The sequence below is a fragment of the Prenolepis imparis genome, unplaced genomic scaffold (assembly GCF_030444845.1).
Source record: "Prenolepis imparis isolate NDT839.2.m4 unplaced genomic scaffold, iyPreImpa1.0 SCAF_13, whole genome shotgun sequence".
NCBI lineage: Eukaryota > Metazoa > Arthropoda > Insecta > Hymenoptera > Formicidae > Prenolepis > Prenolepis imparis.
Window position 1 is genome coordinate 2,343,454 of NW_028141171.1, and position 27,079 is coordinate 2,370,532.

Consider the following 27,079-nt stretch of genomic DNA (forward strand, 5'->3'; position numbering starts at 1 on the left):
ATTTCGCGTGTCGCTAATCGCGATGGTCTGCCGGAGCCATAAGGGTGAAAACCCATGCAGCGGAATAGCAGAACGCGGAACCAGCGGATCGCCAATCACCGAGTTATTCCGATAGAACCCTTCGTCGAGCTCTATGGGAATAATTCCGTGATTGGCGATCCGCTGGTTCCGCGTTCTGCTATTCCGCTGCATGGGTTTTCACCCTAACGCGTACCGCGTAACCAATCAGAGTCGTTCCGCGTTTTCTATTACGGCTCTGATTGGTTACGCGGTACGCGTTATAGCTCCGGCAGCCAGCGCGATTAGCGACACGCGAAATATCGTTTTTTGCTTTTATTTAAGAAACGACGATCTAACAAACGTTCTAATTAGCATATTTTTGACCAACAAACGATTCCGCATCGATTGAGCCTCTGCAAAACTTAAATAATCTAAATTAAAAGCCGAGGGCTAACTTCACGGTTATTTCCCTAGAAAATTATCAAATATCGTTTTTTGCTTTTATTTAAGAAACGACGATCTAACAAACGTTCTAATTAGCATATTCGTGACCAACAAACGATTCCGCATCGATTGAGCCTCTGCAAAACTTAAATAGGATCAAAATAAAAAACCGGGGGCTAACTTCACGGTCAATTTTATTTTTTATTTTGCAGCACGAGGTTAATCTAACAAACGTTTTAATTAATCTAACAATCACCTACAAACGACTTACAAACGATTAAAAAAAAAAAAACTCAAAAAGTCAAAATTGGGGGGCAAAGTTCACGGAGCTTCCTTTTCTATTTTTTCTCTCTACGTTACGTCTGCGCCAGCAATGCAATGGTGTATGTATACGTATACAGATACACCATACACGTGCCTAATCTTAACCTAACCTAACCTCTACATAAAGACTGAAAGTTTATTTCTCAGCGTTGGTAACTCTGAAACTGGAGTTTCGCATTGTTGCTGCACGGAGTCTTCAATGTACTTCTACCGACCCTTAAATTTTAATTAAACTTATTTATTAGCTAATTGAAGGCTTCAGTGGAAACTAGATCAATATCACATTTCGATGCATCCCGCTTACATATATATTTTATATGTTTGTATGTACATACATATCTCCCCTTGTCCTTATATTGACAGCTAATGCTCCATCTATGTATTTTATATCTATGGTCAGATCGCTCAGTTATGTCATTTGAGACTTGAGACTAAAGAACAGTCGAGAGAATGTAGTAGATGTGAACGTTAGTGATCAGAATATCATGCGAATTTGCTGTCATGTATCACCATGTTTATTTTTAGTATTGAGTGTGTCGTATCGACGCGAAACTTTTGCTGCGTAATTACGCGCTACAAAGTTCCTAAAAACTTGATGAGAATCGTACACGAATATCATCAGCTTGTCATCAGTTTCGTCAATTGTGTCGTGTGATCCGATCGCTGAACGACATCACCTGGTCAGACTACAGATTTTATAACGCCGTTAACGTTAAGATTTTTGCAAAGAATTTTGATCAGGATTCAATTATGAGGAAGACGCGCGCTAACATCTTTCGCGATATCTATTATCAACCCTACAATGATTGCACAAGGCTAAAGTTTTATTCTAGCAGCAAAGGTAATTCTATTTTGATATGCATAGATGATACAAGTATATGCAATGATTTTTATGAAGAAAACTATTGGCAATTTATTATAATAAATGAATTGGCACAAATATAGTTATATATCTGTATATTTTACCATGTTAGATTAAAATTTTGTGTTTATGGCACATTATGTTATTAGAGCTATTATAATATATTTTGAAAAAAATGTTGCTGACTACTTGTAGTTTTACAGCTAGTTTACAGTTGATACAACGTATGTCATTGCTGAAGAGACTAAAAGTTCACAATGGTTGTGTGAATTCTATTTGCTGGAATAATAGTGGAGAATTAATACTGTCTGGGAGTGATGATCAGCATCTTGTTTTAACTAATGCACATAAATATGAGGTATAGTAAATATTTTATATGCTTGACAAGATTTAAAGATTAGAAAGGTGTTTTGCACTTATTTATATTCATAATAATTTTATTAATGTATACTGATTTTCTTGATAGAAATGTAAATAATTTCTATAATGCACATTTTATTTTAGTGTATATATTCTATGCAGCTACTAATTTATACATATTGTTGCTAAAGTAATTCTGTTACTTCTCTTGACTTATTAATATTGTCAAGAAGATCGTGCCAAAATTATTTTTAATTTTACCCTTGAAAATCATGTGTCCTAAAATATAATTATACTTGATAATCCTCAAAATAATTTTTTTTACCTTTGATTGAGTTCTGAAAATAATATATTTTTATATGTAATAGTGAAATAGTTATATCATGATTTACTATGCAATTTTATTTATAGAAAAATAAAAAATTTCTTGATATAGTTTTGTTTTTTTTATATTTTATTTATATTTTTTTATTAAAATTTTTTAAATTAGATTTTGATAAATATGCATAAAAAATCATACCTCACCGATAATCGCCATTTTTAGATATGTTGTAGGAGGGGAGTGTTCTGAATAATTCACTGCAAAAATCAAATAGCGGTCGGCATTAGTTTAGGAAATATAACAAATTAATGTTTGACAATTTTAATGCGCTTTCTTAGTTATTATAAACTCATATTAGAAATAGTCATATTTATGTACGTCATAGTAATCTGTTTATGACCTTCTAGGTAAAAAAAGGTAATTATATAGAGATAAGGATATCATCTTCCGATTTCGATAATTTCGAACATATTTATGTTATCAAGGTCATCATTTTGAGTAACGTGAAAGTTTTAGTCGGCGTTGTTTATCAAAAACTTAATAATAAAGAATGTTTATTGAATAAATCGCATGGAAAGTTGCAAACCTATGTGGAATTACCCAAAGAGAACGGAAAGTCAAAATGATATCAATTTGACGTCATATCGACCTTTGGACATAAATTATGTCTAAATTTCATCAATATGACATAAAATTGACATCATCTTGACTTTTCTGTTCTTCTTGGGTATAAAAACATAGATCTCGTTTCGTACTGAAAGCAACTGAGTGAATCTTGTTTCGCGTGGAAAGTTGTAAACCCCTTATGAAATTGTAAGAACACAGATTTTATTTCGCACTGCAAGCAGGGGATGATGGCGGTGGACCTTGCTTTGCGTGGAAAATTGCAAACTCATGTGAAATTATAAAAACATAGATCTTGTTTCGCATTGAAAACAGAGGAATTGTTTTCGGCATGGGGATGCAGAGAGGGGCTCTGCCCCTCTCTCGCCCATGCTTTCATTTTATAATATACAGGGTGTCCCATAATTCGCGAACCACCCGTCAGTTGCAGGTAGAGCATGTTGAACTGAATAGAAAAGTCCTCTACCATTTTGCGATTTTCGTAATAATTAATGAGAAATAAATTAAAGAAGATCAGCCAATTCGCGTGACGACGGCGAGAAAAGACAGCCCAGTTTCATATCGTTACTAAGCATGCGGCGAAAAGAAACAGTATAATGTTACACGGTTGCTAGGCGCGCGATGAAGCGGGGAGGAGCGCTTTACAAAAGACAGTAACTACATACGAGTAGCGCTAACTCTGGACCCCCGAGTGAGCTGTCTCTTCTCGGTGCACGCTTATCATCGCTCGAATTGGCTGATTTTCTTTAATTTATTTCTCATTAATTATTGAGAAAATCGCAAAATGGTAGAGGACTTTTTTACTCAGTTTAACCTACTCTACCTGCAACTGACGGGTGGTTCGCGAATTATGGGACACCCTATATACATACAGATACAAATTCTTAAATAAACATAGTGTTAGAAAATTTTGTTCTATTTATTTAACTTATATTGTGTTATTAACTTTTTAATAAACAACAATCCGATTAATCAATTAACACCAACTAAAACTTTCACAACGTTACACACACTCAAGATGATGACCTTGATAGCATATTTCAAAATTATCGAAATCGAGAGGTGGTCCCTATCTCTATATAGTAATTACCAATGTTTCTATCATTTCTAAGAAATAAGTTAGGATAGATTATTTTTTTTTTTGAGGGAGAGGGGCGTGCGGGGAGAGGAACGGAACTTTAATTTATTATATTTTTTAAACAAATGCCGACCACTACTTGATTCTTGCGGGAAATTATTCAAAACACTCCCTTCTTCAACATATGTAACAAAGTGCTGATGGTTAAATCGCCGGTAAGAAGTGTCTTTTATGCATATTTATCTAGATTTTAATGCTGATAACTATTAATTATTAACATTTAATTTATCCTTATAATTATAAAATTATAAAATTATTAAAATAATTATAAAATTTTTTTTCTAGTTGCTATTAATAAAAAATTTTTATTATAATTTTATACATGCGCATACTACACTTGACCAAAAAAGTGGTACATTTGAAAAGTAGTAAAAAATTGTAAAATTTCAAATATTTATAACTCAGCTAATAATTATGATATTAAAGTGTTTTAAAAACGGAAATAAAACTTAAAGTCTATAGTTTGAGAAAAATTTTAGTGTTGATTACGTGAAATAATCAGTTTTGCAGTGGCGAATGACAGAGTAAGAACCTGCAAAACTGATAAATAGAAAGTCCACTTTCCTGAATTACATGATGTGAATCAGTTGACGTAGCTCAATGGGATAGAAAACGCGTAAAAATTCAAACTTCTTTCTAAAATGCGCTTTGGCGGAACTCGATATGACTGCTTTCTTTACACCAATCAATTCCTCTCATTATTTTATGCATAAAAGCATTAATGTAAGATTATCGGGAAATGAATATTTTACGAGCTATTTCATAGTTCATGTAAGATTATGTTAAACTTAAATATGAAATATCTCGTAAACTATTCACTTTTTGACCATTCTACCCTTACAACTTTTTATGCAGAATATTACGAGGAATCGATTTAGGTAAAAAAAATATGGTTGTTTTATTTAAAAAATATAAATGACCTTCAAATGACCTTGAAAATTGCCCTTTAGGAAAAAGTCAATAGCGCCAACTTCTTTCCCCCTCGAAATCCTACAACTTTTATTTGAAACACTTTTTTCTCTAGAAACAATATTTTTGCAGATAAAAATTCATAACGCTTTATTTTGTCCATCCTGTATATATGTATATGTGTATGTAGGGTGGGCCATTTTAATCAATCCACTGGAATATTTCAGAGCTCTTAAGTTTAAGACAAAAATGTTTCAAGTAAAAGTTATTTGGTGTTGAAGGGTCATCTGATGGTAATCTTTATTTGACTTTGAATCGAAGTCCAGAGGGTTATTTCAAGGTCAACTTAATTTTTTTTAATGGAACCACTATAATTTTTGTATTTAAATCGATTCCTTGCATTATTTGGCATAAAAAGTTATAGGAGTGGGATGATCAAAAAGTGAATAGTTTACGACATATTTTATACTTTAATATATGATATAATTTTACATAAACTATAAAATATCTTGCAAAATATTCATTTTTCGATACTCTTACCTCAATACTTTTACGCACAAAATAATGAGAGGAATCAATTAGTGTAAAGAAAACACATAGTTGTTTTTAAGAATAAATATGTAGCTGCTAATTGCAAATTACAAATACATAATCCTATTGTACTTTTAATTTAATAAAACAATTTTAATATTAAAACATAATAATGAAATATTTAAATTCTACTTTGCATAATTTTCATTCTCAATTGGCGCAATTTTCTGATAGCCTTACTTAAAAAAAAAAAAAAAAAAAAATTTAACGGTAAATTACATGTTAATATTAATTTATATCATGGATCTCTTTCCTTTTGACATATATTATACAGGATATAATCCTAAGTAATACACGCTTTAAATTATATAACGCTTTTTTTCATTTTTGAGCGACTTTGAATATTGTATTAGGTGTACAACTTTGCTTCCGCCGTTTTCCTATAGATAGCTTTAGCGGTAAGTAGTGGTCGAAATAAATAGATCATAGACGTCATTCAATAAACTTGGGCATCTGTCAACATAACCCCATAGAAACATTAGTCGATTTGTGTCTGCATCATAAAGTTATTCTCGATTGAAAATGTCAGTTTACGAGCCAAATTCTCGTCATTTGCGGGAGGTTATTCGGTTTGGCCGTCGACGTGGAAGCATGGCCGGGATATCCCCATGATTTTCTGCGCTTGGGGTTATCGTAATGAACCCATTTTTCGTCCCTAGTCACAATGCGATGCAGAAATCCCTTCCGTCTTTCAAGCAACTGTTCACAAGCAAACAAACGCCGTTCAACATCTCTCGGTTTCAACTCGTACGGCACCCAATTTCCTTGCTTCTGAATCATTCCCATGTCTTTGAGGCGTTTTGAAATTGCTTGTTGAGTCACTCCCAATGATCGTGCCAATTCTTCTTGACTTTGACTCGAGTCTTCATTAAGTAATGCCTCCAATTCTGCATCTTCGAAAACCTTGTCTCTTTCACCGCTATGCCGGTCTTCGACGTGAAAATCACCGTTCTTGAAGCGTTGAAACCACTCACGACACGTTCTTTCACTAATAGCGGCCTCACCATAAGTATTTGAGAGCATTCGATGAGCCTCAGCCGCAGATTTCTTCATATTGAAGCAGAAAATTAAAACCTCCCGCAAATGACGAGAATTTGGCTCGTAAACTGACATTTTCAATCGAGAATAACTTTATGATGCAGACACAAATCGACTAATGTTTCTATGGGGTTATGTTGACAGATGCCCAAGTTTATTGCGTGACGTCTATGATCTATTTATTTCGACCACTATTTACCGCTAAAGCTATCTATAGGAAAACGGCGGAAGCAAAGTTGTACTCCTAATAAAAAAATTTTTTAGAAAAGAGTATTTATACATATATAATAGTCTCAATAATATCTTAATCTTGAGTTTTCAAGATCATAATTCTCTGTTTTTCAAAAGATTTTCATTAAACATTTATTATCAGTATTTATTTAGAAAAATTTTAATATGTAAGTATATATCGGAATAATTTATTTCTTGTTTTGCGTGGAAAGTTCCAAACTTATGTATTACAATGTTTTATTTTATTTTAAAATAAATGCCTGGACAGAGGAGGGGCTTCGCCCATCACTGCATTTCCATCCATAAACGATTCTAACTTACTTTAAATCCAAATATATATATTTCTGATTTTAAATGAAAGTTAGATTTGGTTAAGTTAGAATTTTCGGAACTAAGGTGCAGGACAAGAGACAAAGCCCAGAGTGTATTTAATTTTATTGTTTTTTTCTATTGTTAATAAATAATAAAAAGTGCAGATAAGATAAGAATAATAATATAATAATGATTAAATGTAAACACAAAAAATATAAACACAAATAGAATGTAAAGAAAAGTACGATATAAAAAAGTATGAAAATTGCAATATTTCAAAGTTGCATATCTCAGAAACCAAATTAAACCGTCACATAATTCAAAGCATGTGTTACTTAGAATTCTCTATAATATATATCAAGAGAAAAGTTTATGAAATATAAGTTAAATATAAATAACAATATGTAAGATGTGATTTGCCAGTCGAATTTTTAAACAAGGTTTAAGATTTTATTGACCAACACTGACTAAGACTAATTCTTATATTATAAGACTTTATTTGGGAATAATCTCAATTCGAGATTTATTTCCCGACTCCCCTCTAACCCCCCTATAAAATTTTATAGGGGGGTTAGAGGGGAGTCGGGAAATAAATCTCGAATTGAGATTATTCCCAAATAAAGTCTTATAATATAAGAATTAGTCTTAGTCAGTGTTGGTCAATAAAATCTTAAACCTTGTTTAAATATAAATATTTATTGTAATATATAATATTTTTTATACAACAATATTTTGAACAGATGCTTGAACTCCCTCTCTCTTTCTCTCTCCCTCTCCTTTCCTCTCCTTCCTTCTCTCTCCCTTCTCTCCCTCCCTCCCTCTCTCTCTCTCTCTCTCTCTCTCTCCCCCCTCCCTCTCTCGATATTTTTGTTTTATATTTTTTTGAAAATGTATTTTTGAGATTTTTTATATTGCACTTTTTAAATTTTTACTGACTTTCCTAAAGGATGCTTTTCAAAGTCATTTAAAGGTCATTTATGTTTTTTTTAAAAATGGATCCATCTAAATTTACTTATATAGATTAATTCCTCGCAATATTCGACATAAAAAGTAAGATGACCAAAAGTGAATAGTTTCCAAGATATTTCATAGTATGTAAGATTATGTCAAGTTAAAGTATAAAATATCTTGAAAATTATTCAATTTTTTTGATTATTTTATTTTTATAACTTTTTATATCGAGGAATCAATTTATGTAAAAAAAGAGGGTGATTTTATTTTACCTTGTTATTATTGCGCGTAATTTTTTTACTGCGCATAACTTGGCGCGAAACATTACTATATGTCTTTTGATAATAATATATACATATAGTACAAGAAAATAAATATTGCGCTATTGAATATAATGTACATTTTGCAATAGTTTTAATATTTAATATTTAAAATATAATATTAAGAATTTAAAGGCTCTTCTATATTAAATACATATACAGGGTGTCCGGTAATAGTCGCATCAACCGTCGTGTGCAGGTAGAGCTAGTTAAACCGAGTAGAAAAGTCCTCTACCATTTTGCGATATTCTCAATAATAAGAGAGATAATAATTAATAAAGATCGGCCAATTCGCGTGACGACGGCGAGAAGAGACAGCCCAGTTTTATGTCGTTACCAAGCATGCGGCGAAAAGAAACAGTATAATGTTACACGGTTGCTAAGCGCGCGATGAAGCGGGGAGGAGCACTTTACAAAAGACAGTAACTCCATACGAGTAGCGCTAACTCTGGACCCCCGAGTGGGCTGTCTCTTCTCGCCGCACGCTTATCATCGCGCGAATTGGCTGATTTTCTTTAATTTATTTCTCTCTTATTATTGAGAATATCGCAAAATGGTAGAGGACTTTTCTACTCGGTTTAACTAGCTCTACCTGCACACGACGGTTGATGCGACTATTACCGGACACCCTGTATATTAAGAATTAAATTGACTATAAGAGTCGTACACGGATTTCGGTGCGTTTCTTTCAGCGACTTTTGGACCGATATTTTTCTCGCCTACATCACTTTAGGGGGATCAGAGGGGATCATCGGAATTAGAAATCTCGAATTGAGATTATTTCGAAAAAGTCTTGGCAGTGCACCAAGCAAAATTCGTGCCCCGTGTACAAGTATTTAATTCCAACGAAAAAAATTAAATTTCGTTGGAATCAACGCACCGAAATCCGCGTACGGCACTTATAGCCAATTTAATTCTTAATATATATTTAAAATATAATATTTTATATGTTAATTTTATTATTTTTTAAGGTATTAACAGCTTACAAAACCAGTCACAGGGCAAATATTTTTAGTGCCAAGTTTTTACCTAATAGTGGAGATCATAGTATTGTTTCTTGTAGTGGAGATGGTATTATTTTGCATACAGGTAAAAGTTAACAAAGTATGATTGTAAGTTAAAAAATGTTAGGTCAGGTTAGGTTATATTTTTTATTAATTGTCTAATAATACTTTGTTTGCAGATCTGATGAGAACAACAGAGACGTTTCACAATCAATTCACTTGTCATACTGGTACTGCTTATGAGATAGCGACAATACCCGATGAACCACGTAGTTTTTTAAGCTGTGGAGAAGACGGGACAGTGAGATTGTTTGATCTTAGAGTGAAGGATAAATGTAGCACTGCAAGGTGTAGAGAGGCAAGCATTATTTTTGAAAAAAATTTGGTAACAATGTATAATAATGGACCCAGCCTCAATGACTTTTTATTATGCAATTTTACAAAAAATTTTACTGTTATAGTCTACATTTAAAATACATTATATAGCATTAAGCAGGAACATTTTAAAAATTATTTTAGAATGTGCTAATCTCGTGTCAAAAAGCCGTGACCGCTTTGTCCGTAAATCCTGTTCTGCCTTATCATATAGCGATCGGTTGTTCTGATAGCACTGTAAGAATATTCGATAGAAGAACTCTTAGTACATCAGACGCCGGTAATTTTTGTGAAATATAATATGAAATATAATGGTGTTATGTCATGGTACAGAGTGCATATGCATATTTTGCAGGTTGGAAAGACTCGGAAAAATTAGTGAGATCACTAAACAGTTTCACTGTCCCAGAATTTGAAGGTAGTTCTTACAGAATTACGTCGCTCAGTTATAGTCCGGACGGACAAGACGTTCTTGTCAGCTATAGCAGTGATCATCTCTACTTATTCAGTGTCAAAGTAACGTATTAATAATTATGGAATAATATTTATTTATTTCATTTATTATACATTTATTTACATTTATTTTTCAATATTGTTTCTATTTCATTGAAATATGTGTTTGTTTTCAAGCTATCATTGGTTAATTCTGACATCATTGTATTACTTATTTTTAAAATTAATTATTCAGGATCAAGGCAGTCTGCAATTGCGAAAAGATGCGACAATGGGAAAAGGAAAAGGGAAGAAGCATCCATTAAGATCGTCTCAACCAGTTCGTCGCTTAAGACTTCGCGGTGATTGGTCTGATACTGGTCCTGATGCACGTCCAGAAAGAGAAGGAGGACGTCGCAGTGGTACAGGTAAATTTATATACTTATAAGATTAATAACAAAATTTAATGCAAAAATATTTGCCGTTGTGACAATCATAAATCAATGTTTTGATTGCCGTAATGAAGAAAACTTTAATAGATATTAAATATAATTTCAGATATTTTTTAAATAATTAAAATGCAATACAACACACAAAAATTGTCCTATTTTTGCATTAACTTTTTTACTTTTAATTAATCTTATGACCTTCATTAATATTATGTTGAATTTTTATTATTTGTGACCGTAATGTTGACCGACGGATTGTCCTTCTTAGCCTACGGCATATTTTCGGCGTATAAGCTATCAAAAATCGATTCCACGAATATAATAGAACTATTTACACAAATGGTTGGGCACCAGGCACGGCAATCCGCACCACTTACACAAAAATATTCGACAGAACACGAAATAGAATCGATAATAATTGATCGCTACGGCAGAGTACTCAATGATACTCACAAAGGACAACTGTCCGAAACCGATTTGATTCTTTTTCAAATATGTTGTTAAACACAAAAATTTAAAAGACACGTATTTTTTTATATGTACAGATTTTGAGATTTAAGGGGTGAAACACTCCTTTGAAAAAAACGGTGTTCTTCTTTTAGGATCGAATATCGTCGAAACTATAAAAGATAGAAAAAAAATGTTAAACGAAAGTTTAATCGCTTGAAGAGTACTTTAAAGTTATAGAAAAAGAACTTTTTATTTTAAAAAAAACCGCACCGCCTAATTTTTTTCAAAATTTTATAATTTTCTTGTCCTGGCTAACATTTTACCCTCCCCCTTCCTTCCTCATTTTTTTATTGGATTTGCTTTTAGCGACATGAAAAAAAAGCCGTGACTGCCAAATTAAATTCAAAAATAGCATAACTGTGAGCTTAACTATAGTAAACGAGTTAATTACTCATTTATAAATATAAGAGTAGTTTTTATCCTTAAAAGTGTACCATTGTCCGATATACAAAAAAATACGTGTCTATTATTTTTGATTACTATACACGTGTGCCGAGTTTCAATAAAATCGGCGAGTAACACAAAGATAGGTTTACTTGTTAGACGATTTCATTTGAGATGCATTTGTGCATATCAAGAGACATTCAGTTGTGAATTTTTAATTGACGACAAAATCAAAAACATGACTTTTTCGTTTTCATTGATTTAGGTTTTCGCAGCTGCAGATTGCACATCACTAGATATCAGTCTCGCTCTGAAATAATATCGTGTACATATACTATTCGCGATGAAGATAGCATTCATTTGGAACTTTCACTTTGAAAGTTATCAGTTTCGTTACATTTTTAATGGAAATCTCTTTCGATATTTCTGTTTTCTCTGAATCTATTATATTGAGGGATCGAAAAAGACTTATAATAAGTATAAGGAGGAGAAACGATCGAACTTGGTAGTAAGATGGCGGAGATGCGCCACGTGGTAACAGCTCTTTGTCCGTGCTATCATGGACCTTTTAAAAATCTTCTGTATTGACTATTCATGCGTGGAAGAATCAATGTTTGGGTCCATAATTAAGTCCTGTTGTTGCAAGGTAGAATAAATGTTGTAAAATACACACAGATAGACTTTTAGGGGGGCAGCAAAAGATTTTAATATTTCCTTACAGTACACAAGACAGAGTAAGATTAACACTTATTGTTAATAGGAACACGCGACTATAGAGTCAATAGTCTATAACTAACAATAAAACAAACAATCAAGGCTGTACATTGAGACAGACGGATTCTGTGAAGTAGGTACGAAAACAAAAATATTTAATATCTATAACAATTTTTTTTTTTTAATTTTTTAATTTTTTTTCTGCTACCTCATATTCCGCGTAATTGCAGTATAAGGGAGTCCCACCTCGATTTCGGTAATTTTGAAATATGTTGTCAAGATCATCACCTTAAATAATGTTGTGAAGGTTTTAATTGGGGGTCGTTGCTCATTAAAAATTTATTAATAAAATAAGTTAAATAAATAAAACAAAATTTTCTGACTCTATATACATACATTTTAGAATTTAGAATATGTTTCTATGTGTGTATGTGCATATTATAAAGTGAAAGCGTGGGCAAGGGAAGGGCGAAGCTTCCCTTGCACTATCATCCCGAAAACAACTCCCCTATTTTCAGTAGGAAATGAAGTTTGTTTTTATAATTTTACATGGATTTGCAACTTTCCACATGAAGCAAGATCCACCCTCATTATTCCCTGCTTTCAGTGCAAAACAAGATCTATGTTCTTACAATATCACATGCTGATGAGTTTGCAATTTTCCACGCGAAACAAGGTCCATCGCCATCATCCCCTGCTTTCAGTGCGAAATAAGATCTATGTTTTTATAAGGAAAAATATGCTAAATTGTACCGTTCGTTAAATCGTATCTCTACTATATTTCTTAAACAGAGTTAAAATATTTTAAGGTGTTAAGGGGATGCCTAATGCTGTTGTATCGCAGCTAGCCTCATTCGAATGCTGCAATGTTTGTTTCTTTCTCAAGCAATCCGTTGATGAGTGACGTTCATAAATTTATTTTGTGTGATTTTCATGTAATATTCGGCACTTTGTGCCTTAGCTATCACATTGAGAAAGATAAGCAATTAAATTTATTAGTAAAGTATTTTTTCATCTTATTTAATCCTGTATATGAAAACGTTGAAAAATCGGCAAAATGTTTTAAGATTATTTTTTTATTCACAAATTTGACAAAGCAATAGAAGTTTGGTAAAACGTACCACTAACTTTTTCCTATATCATACTGGTACGATTTACTGTATTTACTTTTCTACTTACATAGTTTCTTTTTCTTTATATTTAGATGGACAACTGAAGAAAATCTTATCAAATGTTATATTTATATAGAGATAATAGGGTAAAGATACCAATAGTAGGACACTTAAGAGTGTATAACATTAATCAATTTTTTTTTACTAATTATTAAGTTATTCGGCTATTCGAAAATTATTCAATTTTTCAAAATTATGTTCTTTGATCTTCAACAATTTTTTTAGTGTAAAATTGTTAATAAAATTTTTATTTATTAAATTATAATACAATACAATTTTCAATTTTTGACTAATTTACCAGTAGTCGGACATGATTAAAATAATGATGAAAGACAGTTAATACTGATGAAAAATAGTTTCATTGTAATCGAAAACTTATATGGATATTTAATTTAAAATTAATACAACAATTAAATATGTTACATGTCCGTGTACTGGGTAGTGTCCGACTATTGACTAATTTATATTTTTGTTAAATTTTTTTGAAAAGAATTTATAATTATAAATATGACATTTTTATAGATATGTTTTGTTGTAGACTGAGAATTTTTGTAGGAAATAAAACTTCATTTTTGTCATAATTTTTAAATTTTATTGTTAGAGGTACGATTTAAAAACTCACGGGTACAACTTAGCAAACGGGTATTGTAAATCATGTTTTATGAATTTATGTTACAATAGTAGTAACTTTATATTATTTATTATTAGTTTTATTTATTTTTATAAATTTTACGATTTTATAAAGTGTTCGACGATAGTACAGTTATTTTATTTTATTTATTAATTTTTATTCTTATTGACTACGTCTCATTATTTATTTTCTAATTTCTACGGTTTATTAATTTTACTTTTACTTTTTAACTTAAAATGATCACACTAATAATTGTTGATATAGCTTCTTATATGTTTAATTATTGTACTTTGATGTGTTCAGTTTGATGATATTTGATTTTGATATTTACATATTTGCGATGTGACTTTTATTTTTATATATCAACTTGTTTTTATATATTTTTTTATTTATTTATGTACTGAAGAAGACCGAATAGAATTGAAACGTTACGTATTTTCAATATGTCATTTGAATTTTAAACTTGTCATATAACACTTTATATTTTTGTCTTGTTTAGTTGGCCTATTAATTCCTTTATATCGCTTTGCATTACACGAGCTCATCTGCTTTCTAATATGTTCTATTTATTTAATTAATTTTGTTATTAACTTTTTAATAAACAACAATCACCGATTAAAACCTTTACAACGTTACATATACTCAAGATGATGACCTTAATAGCATATTTCAAAATTCGAAATCGAAAGATGGTCCCTTATTTCTATGTAATTACCAATATTTCTTTCATTTCTAAGAAATGGATTGGAATGGATTATTTTTTATTTATTTTTTAATTTATTATATCTCCTAAACAAGTGCCGACCACTATTTGATTTTTGTAGGAAATTATTAAGCAAGATCCACCTTCATCATCCCATGCTTTCAGTATGAATCGAGATCTATGTTCTTACAATTTCATATGGATTTGCAACTTTTGAGGATGTTATTAAATAAATCGCATGAAAATTGCAAACCTAAGTGAAATTGTAAGAACATAGACCTCGTTTTGCACTGAAAGCAGGAATAAACGATTAGACGCTTTTTTCAAAATATAGTTTTAGTTATGACATATCCTAAAACTAAAAATAAATAAATAAAATGAAATAAATAAATAAAATTGTGAGTCGTTTATAGATGATTGGATTATTAGTACAGGCCTACAAGTAGCGGAGGGACAATTCAAAATGAATAGATTTTTGTTTAATATAACAAACTAATCTTTTAATTTTTTTATTGTATATCTGTTAATTGTGTGTTGATATGTATATTCTTGTATATTATTATATTATGTGTGTTATATTAACGTCGTTGGCCTCCTCTTTTCTTCGTTTGGGTAGCCGCATCTTTGAAAGTCTTTCTCACTGGACTCGATGTCTGGGTACTAGCCGTTTTCGTGTTCAGGGATTTCTTTATGGGCGAAATTAACTGCTGGATTTGCCACAAAATGGATGTAGATGGACTCCGTTCCCAACGAGAAATTGAAATAGTCGGATGATCAGGATTTTCTCCCGCTGAAGATTCGTTGAGGACGATGGGAGACGGCGGCCTGACGTCAGAATTTCGACGCCTGCTGTCGATAGTTGACTGCTGAACGCCAGATTTGTGGTAGCTGGCGCTAGTGGTTGGCGTCCGGTCGCCGGAGGCTGATGACTCGGCGTCGAGGGTTGGCGGTTGAATGCTGGATGCCGATGCACCGCAGGGAGGCAGCCGAGGCAGCCAAGTGCTGAATCCTGGGCGGCTGGAGAAAGGTGACCAGCTATCGGGTTCACGGAGATTGGCGCCGGAAGCAGGTGGCCGGCTGATGAATCCTTTGCGACCAGAGGATGGCGGCTGGACGACGGGTCTTGGGTGACTGGTGCCAAGTTCCAGGCGACTGAGCGCCAAAAGACGTCGGCATCGGTGCGCCGAGTTTTCTCCGCTTGGCGGAGATTACGTATAGCGGCATTGGCTGGGTTTTCCGGTTATTATCTCGTCCTCTGATACTTGAGAAGAGATATTCTCCTTGCCTTTCCGACATTTCTTAATGCTAGCGACTGGGGCGCTGTGAGTTGTCTTTAGCGTCTAGCGCTTGAGGGCCGTCGAGTGTGTTTCGCCTCTGCGAGGGGCCGGTATATATACTCTTCCAGCCGTATTCCTCTTACGAGTTTGCTGTCTTGCCGCGTGCCGCCTAGCGGCGCCGTCCCGTACTACTTGCTTGACTTTGTCACTACGGGAAGATCATGCTCCGCGCGTGTCGTAGCGGCGCCAATTGCAAAGATTGTAAGAATACATTGTGGGATTGTTTTGATCGTCACAAAAATGAAATTAATAAAACTGTGCAGTGCTTTGTAAGATATTAATATTATATTATTATTATAATATATAATATATTTTTATATATTATATATATATTATATATATATATATATATAATTATACATATATATATATATATATATATATATATATATAATTATACATATGTATATTTAATAATATTTTATAATATTTTTATATAATATTTATTTATTATTATATAATATACAGGGTGTTCCAGAATTTGTGGAATGCACAACATGATTGTCCGTGCCAAAAGAAGTAACTTTTTTCTCTGACAAAATTGTGTCTGAAACATTTTTTAAATAAGAGTAACTTAAAGTCACAGACTTCTATATAATACTAGCACTGCTAACATCTGTACAAAATGGCACGAAAAAGTGATGCGAGGTGCAAATAGTGGTAGGGATGGCAGCCATATTTCGTGTGGACAAATTGTACGTACTAGGTGTTCAATTCTTAAACAAAATACGTATGTCAGTAGATGTATGATAGCCTCAAAATACGTTGTGTAAATAAGTTGTGTAAATAACATTTTAACACTTTATGTAATATACCCACACAAAATATATGGCGTCGCATGCACATCTGTGCATCATGTCCGCCTATATCTGTTAGCAGTCTAGTGTTATATAGAAGTCTGTGCTTAAAGCTAATGAAAAAGCACTCCAGATTATGCATCAAGATTATGAATCAAGGGCGACACGCGCATGGCGTGCGTGAGCGTGTACGCTATTTTTATTATTTCGTTACAAATTTAATAAAAACTATATTAAATATCACTATTTTGAATACAATTTACTTAATGAGAAAACATTTTCTAATTGATATCACTGAAGCAACAACTAAAAGTAAAATAAATAGATTAGATAATAATACGTAAATAATTTTGATCCAAATTTAATAACATCTATTAATAAGATTAATACTAATTAGATTAATAAGATCCAACGTGCACAAGAAAGTCTGATCCGCAGAATACAAATGAAAAGTCTGCATTTCGAAAATTTAATCGGCTATTTTTAGGGTCACACACAAACATTTTTAGAATGTTGGAATTTTCTTAAATCAAAATTATTCACATATTATCAAATCTATTTATTTTACTTTCAATCGTTGCTTCGATAATATCAATGAGAAAATGTTCTTTTATTAAGTAAGTTGTATTCAAAATAGCGACATTTAAATATCATATGCATAATTCTTATAAAATCTTTAGTTAAATAGTAAAATAGCATACACGTTCACGCGTCATGCACGGCGTGTGCGCGTCATTCTTAATTCATACATAATCTGGAGCGCTTATATTCGTTAGCTTTAAATTGCTCTCATTTAAAAAATAGTACCAAGCAAAAATTCGTGCCCCGTGCATAATTATTTGTTATGGCGAAAAATTAATTTTTGTTATAACCGACGCATCGACATCTGCGTTCGGTTCTTATAGCCTGTTTATTATCATATTTATATTTGATATTAAGAGCCTTAAAAAATTCTTAATGTTTAAAAAATAATGTTCAGACGCAATTTTGTCAGAGGAAAAAGTTGTTTTTTTTTGGCATGGACAATCACGCTGTGCATTCCGTGTCCGCAAATTCTGGGACACCCTGTATAATATTATAATATTAATATTATTTTATTTTTTGTGTATTATATATATAGGAATATGTGTGTGTATTATAAAGTGAAAGTGTAGGCGGAGGAGGGGCTTCGCTCCTCTCTCTGCTTGCTTTCCTAAAAAAATTCGAACCTAACTCAAACATATAATTTTAATTTAAAAATGTTTGTTATTCAGTATATAATTTTAAGTGAGAACATTTCCACATTCTGTTCCCCTAACAACACACACACACGCACGCACACTCACACGCACACACACACGCCACACACACGCCACACACACGCCACACACACGCCACACACACGCCACACACACGCCACACACACGCGCACACACACGCACACACACACACACACACACACACACGCGCGCGCGCGCGCACGCATGCACGATGCGCTAAATCCGAACAATTTCCTCGTGGTGCGGATAATGCTAATGCTGGCGATAATTGAACAAAAATGTGTGGGTAATTTTGATATGTAATAATTCCACGAAAAAAATCGGACAAACCTCATTTTTTTAATTTGCAAAGAAAAGTCCATATTTTACGATGATTATCATAAGATGTAATTATCATAAGATTTGATTATCATAAGATTTGGTGGAAAAATTTATTCCACCCCGTCAATTATGCAATTTTCTGGAAACGAAACACGTGAAGAAACGATGATTTGGGATGAGGGGGGGGGGGAATAAATTCAAACTCTGATAAATACTTTTTTAAAGTACAGACTTCATATAAGTTTGAGAGTGAAACATTTTTTTACATACGACAATTTTTGGCAGAGTTATGCTTATTTGAAGTTATGCGAAATTTTGACATGAAATTACCTATGCGATAATTTTGTTGACGAGTGTATAATATAAAAAAATCTCTATATAGCATCTATATATTATTCATTAGAATATATATATTATTCATAGAAGTCGCTCAAGCAAGACCGATGCTGCATACGTCCCTGATGCAAAGGATGACGGATGTGCTTAGCAGGATGTTGAATGACCCGGCCACTCGTGCCGCTTTGAGTGGTGGTGGCGGCGAAGACAGTTTAGAAAATGTTATTGAGCAACAAGAAGGTTTTCGAAATATTGAGAATAATCCTGAATCAAACGCGGAGAGAAATAATGAATCGGATGAATTAAATATAGAACAGAATGATCATCTGGAAACAACTGGTAACAAACAAATACCTAGAAATTATGGAGATATTATGAAATTAGATTACTTATATGTACATATACTATATTCCAATGCTTCATTCTACTATGTCATTTTTAGGAAATACAAGCATGCACATTAATAGAATCGAAAGTAGAAACACGAATTACATGACTAATACTGAAAAACACCAAGGAAGAGAAAGACCACAGGAATGTAACCAGTCAGTATTGTTGAATCCATCGGCGAATGTGAACGATGCTATTCCTATAGAAACTGAATCTAATCAAACTAGGCAATCTCAAATTGATTTCACAGAATCTATAAGCAGTCATGATAGAACCGAGCATAATAATGTATATGATCAAAACAGAAGTGAGAATGAAGATTCATGTGCTAATATACCTAGTAAACAGGGAAGTATGATGGAGCATCTCCAGGACAGATTAACGACAATGCGAGATGATTTTCTTGAAAGGTAATGCTAAAAATTTTTTCTTATTAAGATAATAAATATATTAAACATTTTTTCTTTAAAATTGATAATTACATGATTTAATATATAGACATGGTAGTGAACCTGCTGTGAATTTAATATATTCTGATAAAAGTTCAACCAATGCCACAATATCGCTTGATGTCGGTGATGAAATGACTCGTGACGGTTGTCATCCAGGTGAGTATTTTGAAGTTCGTTTTTATTTTTGTTGATTGCATTTGTGTGCATTGACTTTATACATAACAGTTTATTTATCAGGACCCTCTAGAAGTAATAATGATCGAACTCTTGATGCAGGCCCGAGCAATAATTGCAGCTATCACCATTACAACGACGTTAGAGAAAGTACATATTATTGTTGTTTACTCTTTTGTTAATCCTTTTATAGATTTTAATGTAACATATATTTTTGCAGAAATTGAAGAATCTACGTGTATTGATAGTGATGATGAAGATGTCCAATCAGATGAAAGGTTTGTTGAAATGTTATAATAGAGTAATTCATTTAAATAGTTACCATTCTTTGAAACCTTTTTTTACGTATGACATTTTCTCTTACATTACTAGTAAACAAAATATATGCCAGCAGATTGGCAACAGATTTACTCAATATTAGCAAATTGGCATTATTAGTATGTTTGCACTAAGCTTGTGATCTGCTGGCAAAGCCTGTTCACATAATCTAATAGCAAAAATCGAGTATGATCTGTTAACATAATCGGATGTCAGATTTTCGCTGACAATTTGTAACATATATAATAGCAAGATCTGTTTCTCGACAAACTTGGTTATTTAGATACTTAGGATTTTGTGTGTGTGCGTGCGTGTGTGTGTGTGTGTGTGTGTGTATGGTGTGAAATTCTTTTCTCTATAGCCTTTTAATGTAATTACAGGTTACTACATCCAATTGAGGCTGAGATGGATGAATCGATTACTAATGTTCAGTCGTCGCAAGGACACGAAACGTTCGATGATGTTTATCTGACGGAATTTTGTGTGAAACAGAAGTACATGGGTCATAGGAACGCAAGGTATGATCTATATTTATCTTGCAATAATATATTCATCAAATTCAATCAATAAAAACTATATATGAAGTATATGTTTTTTAAATTTGTGTGGATGGTTTGTACATAATTTTTCTAAAGCTTTTGATCTTTCAACGATGTCATAGGTTATAATGTCAAAAGCGAGAAATCATATAAATGTTTTTTTTTTTTTTTTGTAAAATATATAGAAATATATTAGTATTTTGGTATGCTATCATCCGCATTTGATAGTATCCGCATTAGATAAATTAGTAAAATATAAGAAGATTGTAATAAGAATCTTTTCAATCTGTGTAAATTAATATATCTTGATGCTGTGAATTTTGATCAATTATTATAAAATTTATTTTTACTGGAAATATACAAAGTGAGGAAAAAGTCCTGGACTTCTGAAATATTTCGAAAGGAGTGGGGTATATGTAGAAAAAATGTTAAATACATAAAGTAGTAGGTTTCAAAGTGGAGCACTTGATGGTGACTTTGATCTTGACGTCAAATTTAAGGGTCATTTCAAAGTCAACTTTATTTTTTTAAATGGAATTATTTTAATTTTTTTATATAAATTGATTCCTTGCAATAATTGTCATAAAAAGTTAAGTCCATAAGGTTTGGACGACCAAAAAGTGAATAGTTTATGAGATATTTTGTACTTTAATGTGTATGACATATAATAATTTTACATAAACTATAAAATATCTCGTAAAATATTCATTTTTTGATTATCTTATTTCCATACTTTTATGCATAAAATAATGAGAGGAATCAATTGGTGTAAAAAACATAGTTGTTTTTAAGGAAAAATATGTAGCTACTAATTATAAATTACATATTTTTTCTACACAGTGTCACTTTATTAGAAAACACAAAACATCTACAGTTACCCAAAAAAATTAATTGTAATGATAACAGTATTACAAGTTACACGTTACTTTTCGACCCTGCAGTTAATGCAAAGTTAGAAAACAGAAATTTTCAGTATATTCTACCAATCTATACTATCGAATACGAATGGCATATGAAAATTTAAACAAATAATTCATATGATTTCTCGCTTCTAACGTCATAGTTTAATGTGGCTGCATAAAGAAATAGAAGCTCTAAAATTAAAAACTATTATTATTAGATTAACAGAACTTTAAAATAATTAAATCACAAAAGAAGCTGAAAAAAAACAAAGCACGAAGGAATGTTTTTATGATTCGGATTATATTATTAATAATCTACGTTATATAATAATCCATATAGTCAATATACACGTCAAATCTTTTGGTAAGTTTGAATGTTGCTGAATATAACTTAAATGATAACTTTAACTTTGTTTAATTGAAATATACCAATATATAATGTCTGACGGATCGGACGCCAAATCACTGACCCATGTAGGTCCGAAAAAGCCTCCGAACGGACTGGGCGGACTGTATAATATTAATGCCGCCAAATTATCTCTGATCGTTCGCCTTTCCTCCACTTTTGACTCTAGTTTCTTTAGGACTATGATTAAGGAAGCAAATTTTTGGGGCGACGATTTCGTCATGTCGGGTAGCGACTGCGGCCACGTATTCGTGTGGGAGAGGGACACTGCGAGATTATGTATGCTACTGGAAGCGGATCAGCATGTGGTAAATTGCCTGCAACCACATCCGTATCTTCCACTGTTAGCCACTTCTGGCATTGATTACGATGTGAAACTGTGGGCGCCAATCAATGATGAGCCGAATTTTGACGAGACGTTCGCGGAAGACGTAAGTAGTAGTGTACATTTTAAATAAAGAAATATATGTGTGACTTTTTCTTGTGAAAAGATGGAAGAGACTTGATATTTTACTTTGCTTTATTTTATTTTCAGTTGAAACAAAGAAATGCAGTTATGTTGGAAGAAACCAAGGATACAATAACTGTACCTGCGGTTTTTATGATCAGAATGTTGGCATGCCTTAATCAAATACGCAGAGGTAGTGAAAATTTATAATAGTATTCTGAGATCTTTTTGTGTGTGCAATAGTTTGATATAACAATATAAGGAATACATAAATAGGAAAAGTAAACTGAGGATTTTGGAGTTATCTATTGTCATGTTTAAGTTTTTAAAATACATGAGGGGTTGTATTGGATAACGAAAAGATTTGAAAGTATTGAATATATTTGCCCAACTTATTACAAGAGAAGATTACAGTGAGAATGCATTCACGGATTTTGGTCTACTTGTGTGTAAAAGATATATATCAAGAATAAATAAATTTATGTTTGAGGATTTCTTACAATACGCTTTGTAAATAATTATTTATTAAAAAAAAAGATTAATTATAATTTTTTTGTTTCGAAACTATAAAAGTCAAAATTATAATTACGTATGTTGTGCAATATCAATTATTTTGTAGGTCGAAGCCGCAACAGGAGACGGAACAGCGAAGTACAAAGTAATTAAAACCTTCTTGAACGATATTGCCAATACTAACTGATAATAAAAATAAAAATAAACTTATATATTAGTTGCGAAATTGTGTGACTACGATAATTCCTCATCGATTGAATCAACGAATATTGAATATTCTATCAAGATCGACATGAATAGATCTCATGATCTATAACAATTAAGTTGAATGTCAAATTTCAATATTAATATATCGATGAGATATCTGATATCGCGTTGCAAACATCACCACATATTTGCATATAATTTAACACAATGCACTAAACTATGATGGGTTTTTTGCTGGTATACCCGTTCCTTAAATACCAAAATCTGTATTAATAAAATCTGTATCGTCTTATGTTATTTTTTGCTATTTTACGTGCAATTTTACGTGCAATCTTACACGGAATTTGTAGTGAATTTGTATTGTTTAGTAATAGTATGTCGAAAAAAAAAAGAATTTTGCTCTGTACAGAATTCCACTGTACTATTTAACATTATATTTAACATTAGAATTATCATAATATATGACTATATGAGTGATATTTAGTGTTGTATTATTATCATAGAATCTCGTGTGTTTTATAAAGAGATCGTTACCAATGAAATACGAAAGAGTGCAAAATTGATATAATTAAAGATTTGCGAAAAGGTTGTTTTATCTTTGCTTATGCGTATTTTATCATATGTATTATTATGATGTAAGGAAAACAGTAAATTACGAAAAACAATAAAACTGATTATAAATTGTTGATATTTTTGAGGGAACCAAAAAAATGGATTTGTGCAATTAGAAACTATTAAGATTTTAAGTTTCTATATAATATCTCGTATATATATGTAGACTTTATTATTTATTATAATTATTACAATTTTATGAATGTTTCCTATATCGGAAATAAAATATTATTTCGTAAAATTTTATAGGATTACATTTCATGCTCAAGAAAAGGAATACATATAATATTGGGTTGTTACTTAATGCTCAAAAGGGATGTTTTATTTTTCACTGCAGCCACATAAATATCCTGTAAATCGCATGGTCTTCTTTTCGCGTCCGTTGTGTAAATTATTTATACAATTTATATTTCTTAATACAAAGAATTCAAAAAATAATAAGAATAATAAAATCGGTAATACAATCGGTGATCCTATAGGAAAGCACAATGCGATTATAACATTGTTAGGATATTAAAAAATCTCTATCGTAAGGCTAGCTGTAACACGTGCCTTTAAGTCAAATGTTTAAGTTAAAGCAATAATAATAATAGTAATTGTAATTTATTTGAGGCTTGAGGCAGATTGTGAGAAATATCGAAAATATTAGTGAATGATGCGATTGATAATTGTTACGCCGCACACATCTCGTGTAATATCATCTCTCGCTTGTACAATTTTAATATAGTCATACTGCGTTAAAACAATTATTAGACGAGCAACTTCTTACACATATGAGTTAACAACATATCTTTACAATTATGTATTATCGAGAAGAGTTTGTTTATATAATAAAAAAGTGTGAACGAACGCATTAGAGCATTATCAAGAGACACGGTAGTGTCTCGCGCCTAGTTTGGGCGAAGCCGACCCCTCAGAAGCGAGGCACCGTGTATCTTTACGCGAATCGGACAGTTGAGATAATCATAGATTTCGGTGCTCAATAACGGCTGAAGCGATTGAGTTTTTACTAGGCTTAATTAATAGATTGAGTTCGAATTATATAATGAAAGTGTCTTTTATATTGACTCCCATCAGCGTCAATCCCTTTTGTCCATACGCTACCCTCTGCATAATAATTGGATATCTGTTAAATTTATTTTCACAAATTCTAAACGAATAATGACATATATATTAAGATATTTATTATAAAAAGATTGTGCAATACGATTAAATTAAAATTTAAAAATTTGGTCGAATTTCTCAAAGGCAATAAATTCTTCTTTATAGATTGTAAAATTAAATCGTGCAACAGTTGCGTAGCAATGATGAGATATATAAAGTGGCCCACCGAAAACGAAACAGACATGTTTTTAGGGTGAAATTTTTAGAGTGAAATTAACCCCTTTTTTGGGGTTGAAGTTAGGCGAACGAAAATAGCCAATTAATATGTCCCCCTTAACAACAAAGTTGACCTGTCCGAGCGTTTTTTGACCAAATAGTTAAATGCCAAAAAATATGTCTGTTACGTTTTCGATGGGGCCAGTCTGTATATACATACTATAATTCTTGATTTCAACAAGTCAACGTCTCCATTAACAATGTAAAAGAGAGAAGTAAATTGCAAGAAAAATAAAAATAATATAAGATAACATATAAAACTACAATATATACAGGGTATTAAAAAAAAGAGTTTACATGTTTTGAGAGCAGGTAGTGTTTAAAATAAGAAAAAAATATCTAATGGATGTGGGTCCTACAATTAATATCTTAGAAGATACAGGCTATTTTTCTGTTTGAGCTTGTCTTTTTCTTATTGATCATATCACCTTTACATTATAGTAAACAAAAGAATATTTTCTAGGTTTACAGTCAGCATTATAGGAGGTGCTTTATGTGATTCCCAATCATTGTCATGCATTTTTCAGTCTTACGTCTCAGAGAATCACGCATTCTCTTGAACATCTGGCTGTTTCTGAATTTACTAACATGTATTAAAAACCTCATATTGATACCTATAAATCTAATGTTATTATAAAATGTTACTATAGCAAAACTAGTAAGTATACTCTTTTGTTTACTACAATATAAAAGTGATACGATCAATAAGAAAAGGACAATAAGCTTAAAGAAAGGTAGCTTGTATCTTCGAAGAAATTAATTGAAGAACCAAAATGTTCATTAGACCTTTTTTTTCTTATTTTGATCAATACTACCTGCTCTCTGCTCTCAAAATATGTAACTCTTTTTTTCAACATCCAGTATATTCATAACAAAATCTAATTGTAAGTTTAATAACAAAAAAAAACCGCACATGTAATAAAATTAAAAACATAATAAATGGTGCGTAACGTAATAATAAAATATTTAAAAAAAGAAATTTTGTATAATATTAACATTACAAATAACTATTATAAGAATTATAGATGTATATATGGACTGTAGCAATTGTCGTAGAAATGTACAAAAGGATCGCGCATTTACAAGTCATATCTGAATTATCTTATATGACGCTTCACACGTCTAATTATATTTACTAAAGGTTCGATGAAGTTTTATCATCGACGGCCTTTGACCTTTTCTATCTTAATTTCCTAACACAAACATTGTCTCTTAATTTTAAACTTTATATTAAACGCACATATTATAAGAATCTTTGTTAGATATAAATCTCTGTTTGTAAACAACTATAATATGCATAAACGCTCATAGAATACGCAATTTTGTGTTAATAAATTGTAGTTTTAATCATTAACGGGTTAATTATTAATAAGCGGAAGGTTTTTGAAGAGGGTTAACAATCAACATGTTATATATCAAAAATTCGATTGAAATCAAGGATATATATCTCATATCTTATTCTAAATAATTTGCGAAGACAATTTCATAGCTATAATTATTTTTCCTACAGCTAAGGATCTCCAAGAGAATTTCACATATATAAAGCTTGAGAAAATAGATACATGAAAAATTTAATAATTCAAAGATAATGTGTATATATTACATTGTTTAAATCAAGAAATGAAAAAAAATTCAAATCTTGAGCAAGAATTGAAATTTATTACCATTTAGATAAATTTATTAGTAAAGATATTAGTCATTACAATTTCAATTCTCACATTGTTTCCAAATAGGCAGACGAACAAATAAATAATAATCGAAAATCTTCGATCAACATGGTGCGCGAGACATATAGTTCGATTATAGGCAGCTGTATATGTGTGCTTATGTATATTTTCTTTGTTTTTAATTCTCTATGGACATTAGGAGAAAATTGTGATCAATCTTT

The 27,079-nt window shown here is 31.7% G+C and overlaps 1 protein-coding gene across 4 annotated transcripts; it reads left to right on the top strand.

The window, feature by feature from the left end:
* The first annotated feature begins 1,192 nt into the window (after positions 1 to 1,192).
* Positions 1,193 to 26,702, top strand: LOC145944302 (DDB1- and CUL4-associated factor 6). Of its 4 annotated transcripts, none has more exons than XM_083052572.1 (16): positions 1,193 to 1,609; positions 1,826 to 1,988; positions 9,398 to 9,515; positions 9,610 to 9,788; positions 9,950 to 10,085; positions 10,161 to 10,321; positions 10,494 to 10,665; positions 18,938 to 19,189; positions 19,293 to 19,650; positions 19,739 to 19,848; positions 19,918 to 20,016; positions 20,087 to 20,144; positions 20,565 to 20,702; positions 22,210 to 22,462; positions 22,567 to 22,672; positions 23,099 to 26,702. In XM_083052572.1, exons 2-16 carry the CDS (start codon positions 1,857 to 1,859, stop codon positions 23,143 to 23,145), a joined length of 2,319 nt encoding a protein of 772 aa, XP_082908698.1. In that variant the 5' UTR covers positions 1,193 to 1,609; positions 1,826 to 1,856; the 3' UTR covers positions 23,146 to 26,702. The 4 variants fall into 4 exon arrangements, with proteins under 4 accessions (XP_082908698.1, XP_082908695.1, XP_082908697.1 ...); XM_083052569.1 differs by having other exon boundaries at positions 1,834 to 1,988; positions 23,099 to 26,701; XM_083052571.1 differs by having other exon boundaries at positions 1,834 to 1,988; positions 19,969 to 20,016; positions 23,099 to 26,701.
* The last annotated feature ends 377 nt before the right edge of the window (positions 26,703 to 27,079 follow it).

Excerpts from the sequence above, each read along its gene's own strand:
- LOC145944302 (XM_083052569.1), top strand. The coding sequence starts at position 1,519 with ATGAGGAAGACGCGCGCTAACATCTTTCGCGATATCTATTATCAACCC. Across the intron at positions 1,610-1,833 it reads GTTTTATTCTAGCAGCAAAG|CTAGTTTACAGTTGATACAA; the intron begins GTAATTCTATTT and ends GTAGTTTTACAG. Across the intron at positions 22,463-22,566 it reads ACGAGACGTTCGCGGAAGAC|TTGAAACAAAGAAATGCAGT; the intron begins GTAAGTAGTAGT and ends TTTTATTTTCAG.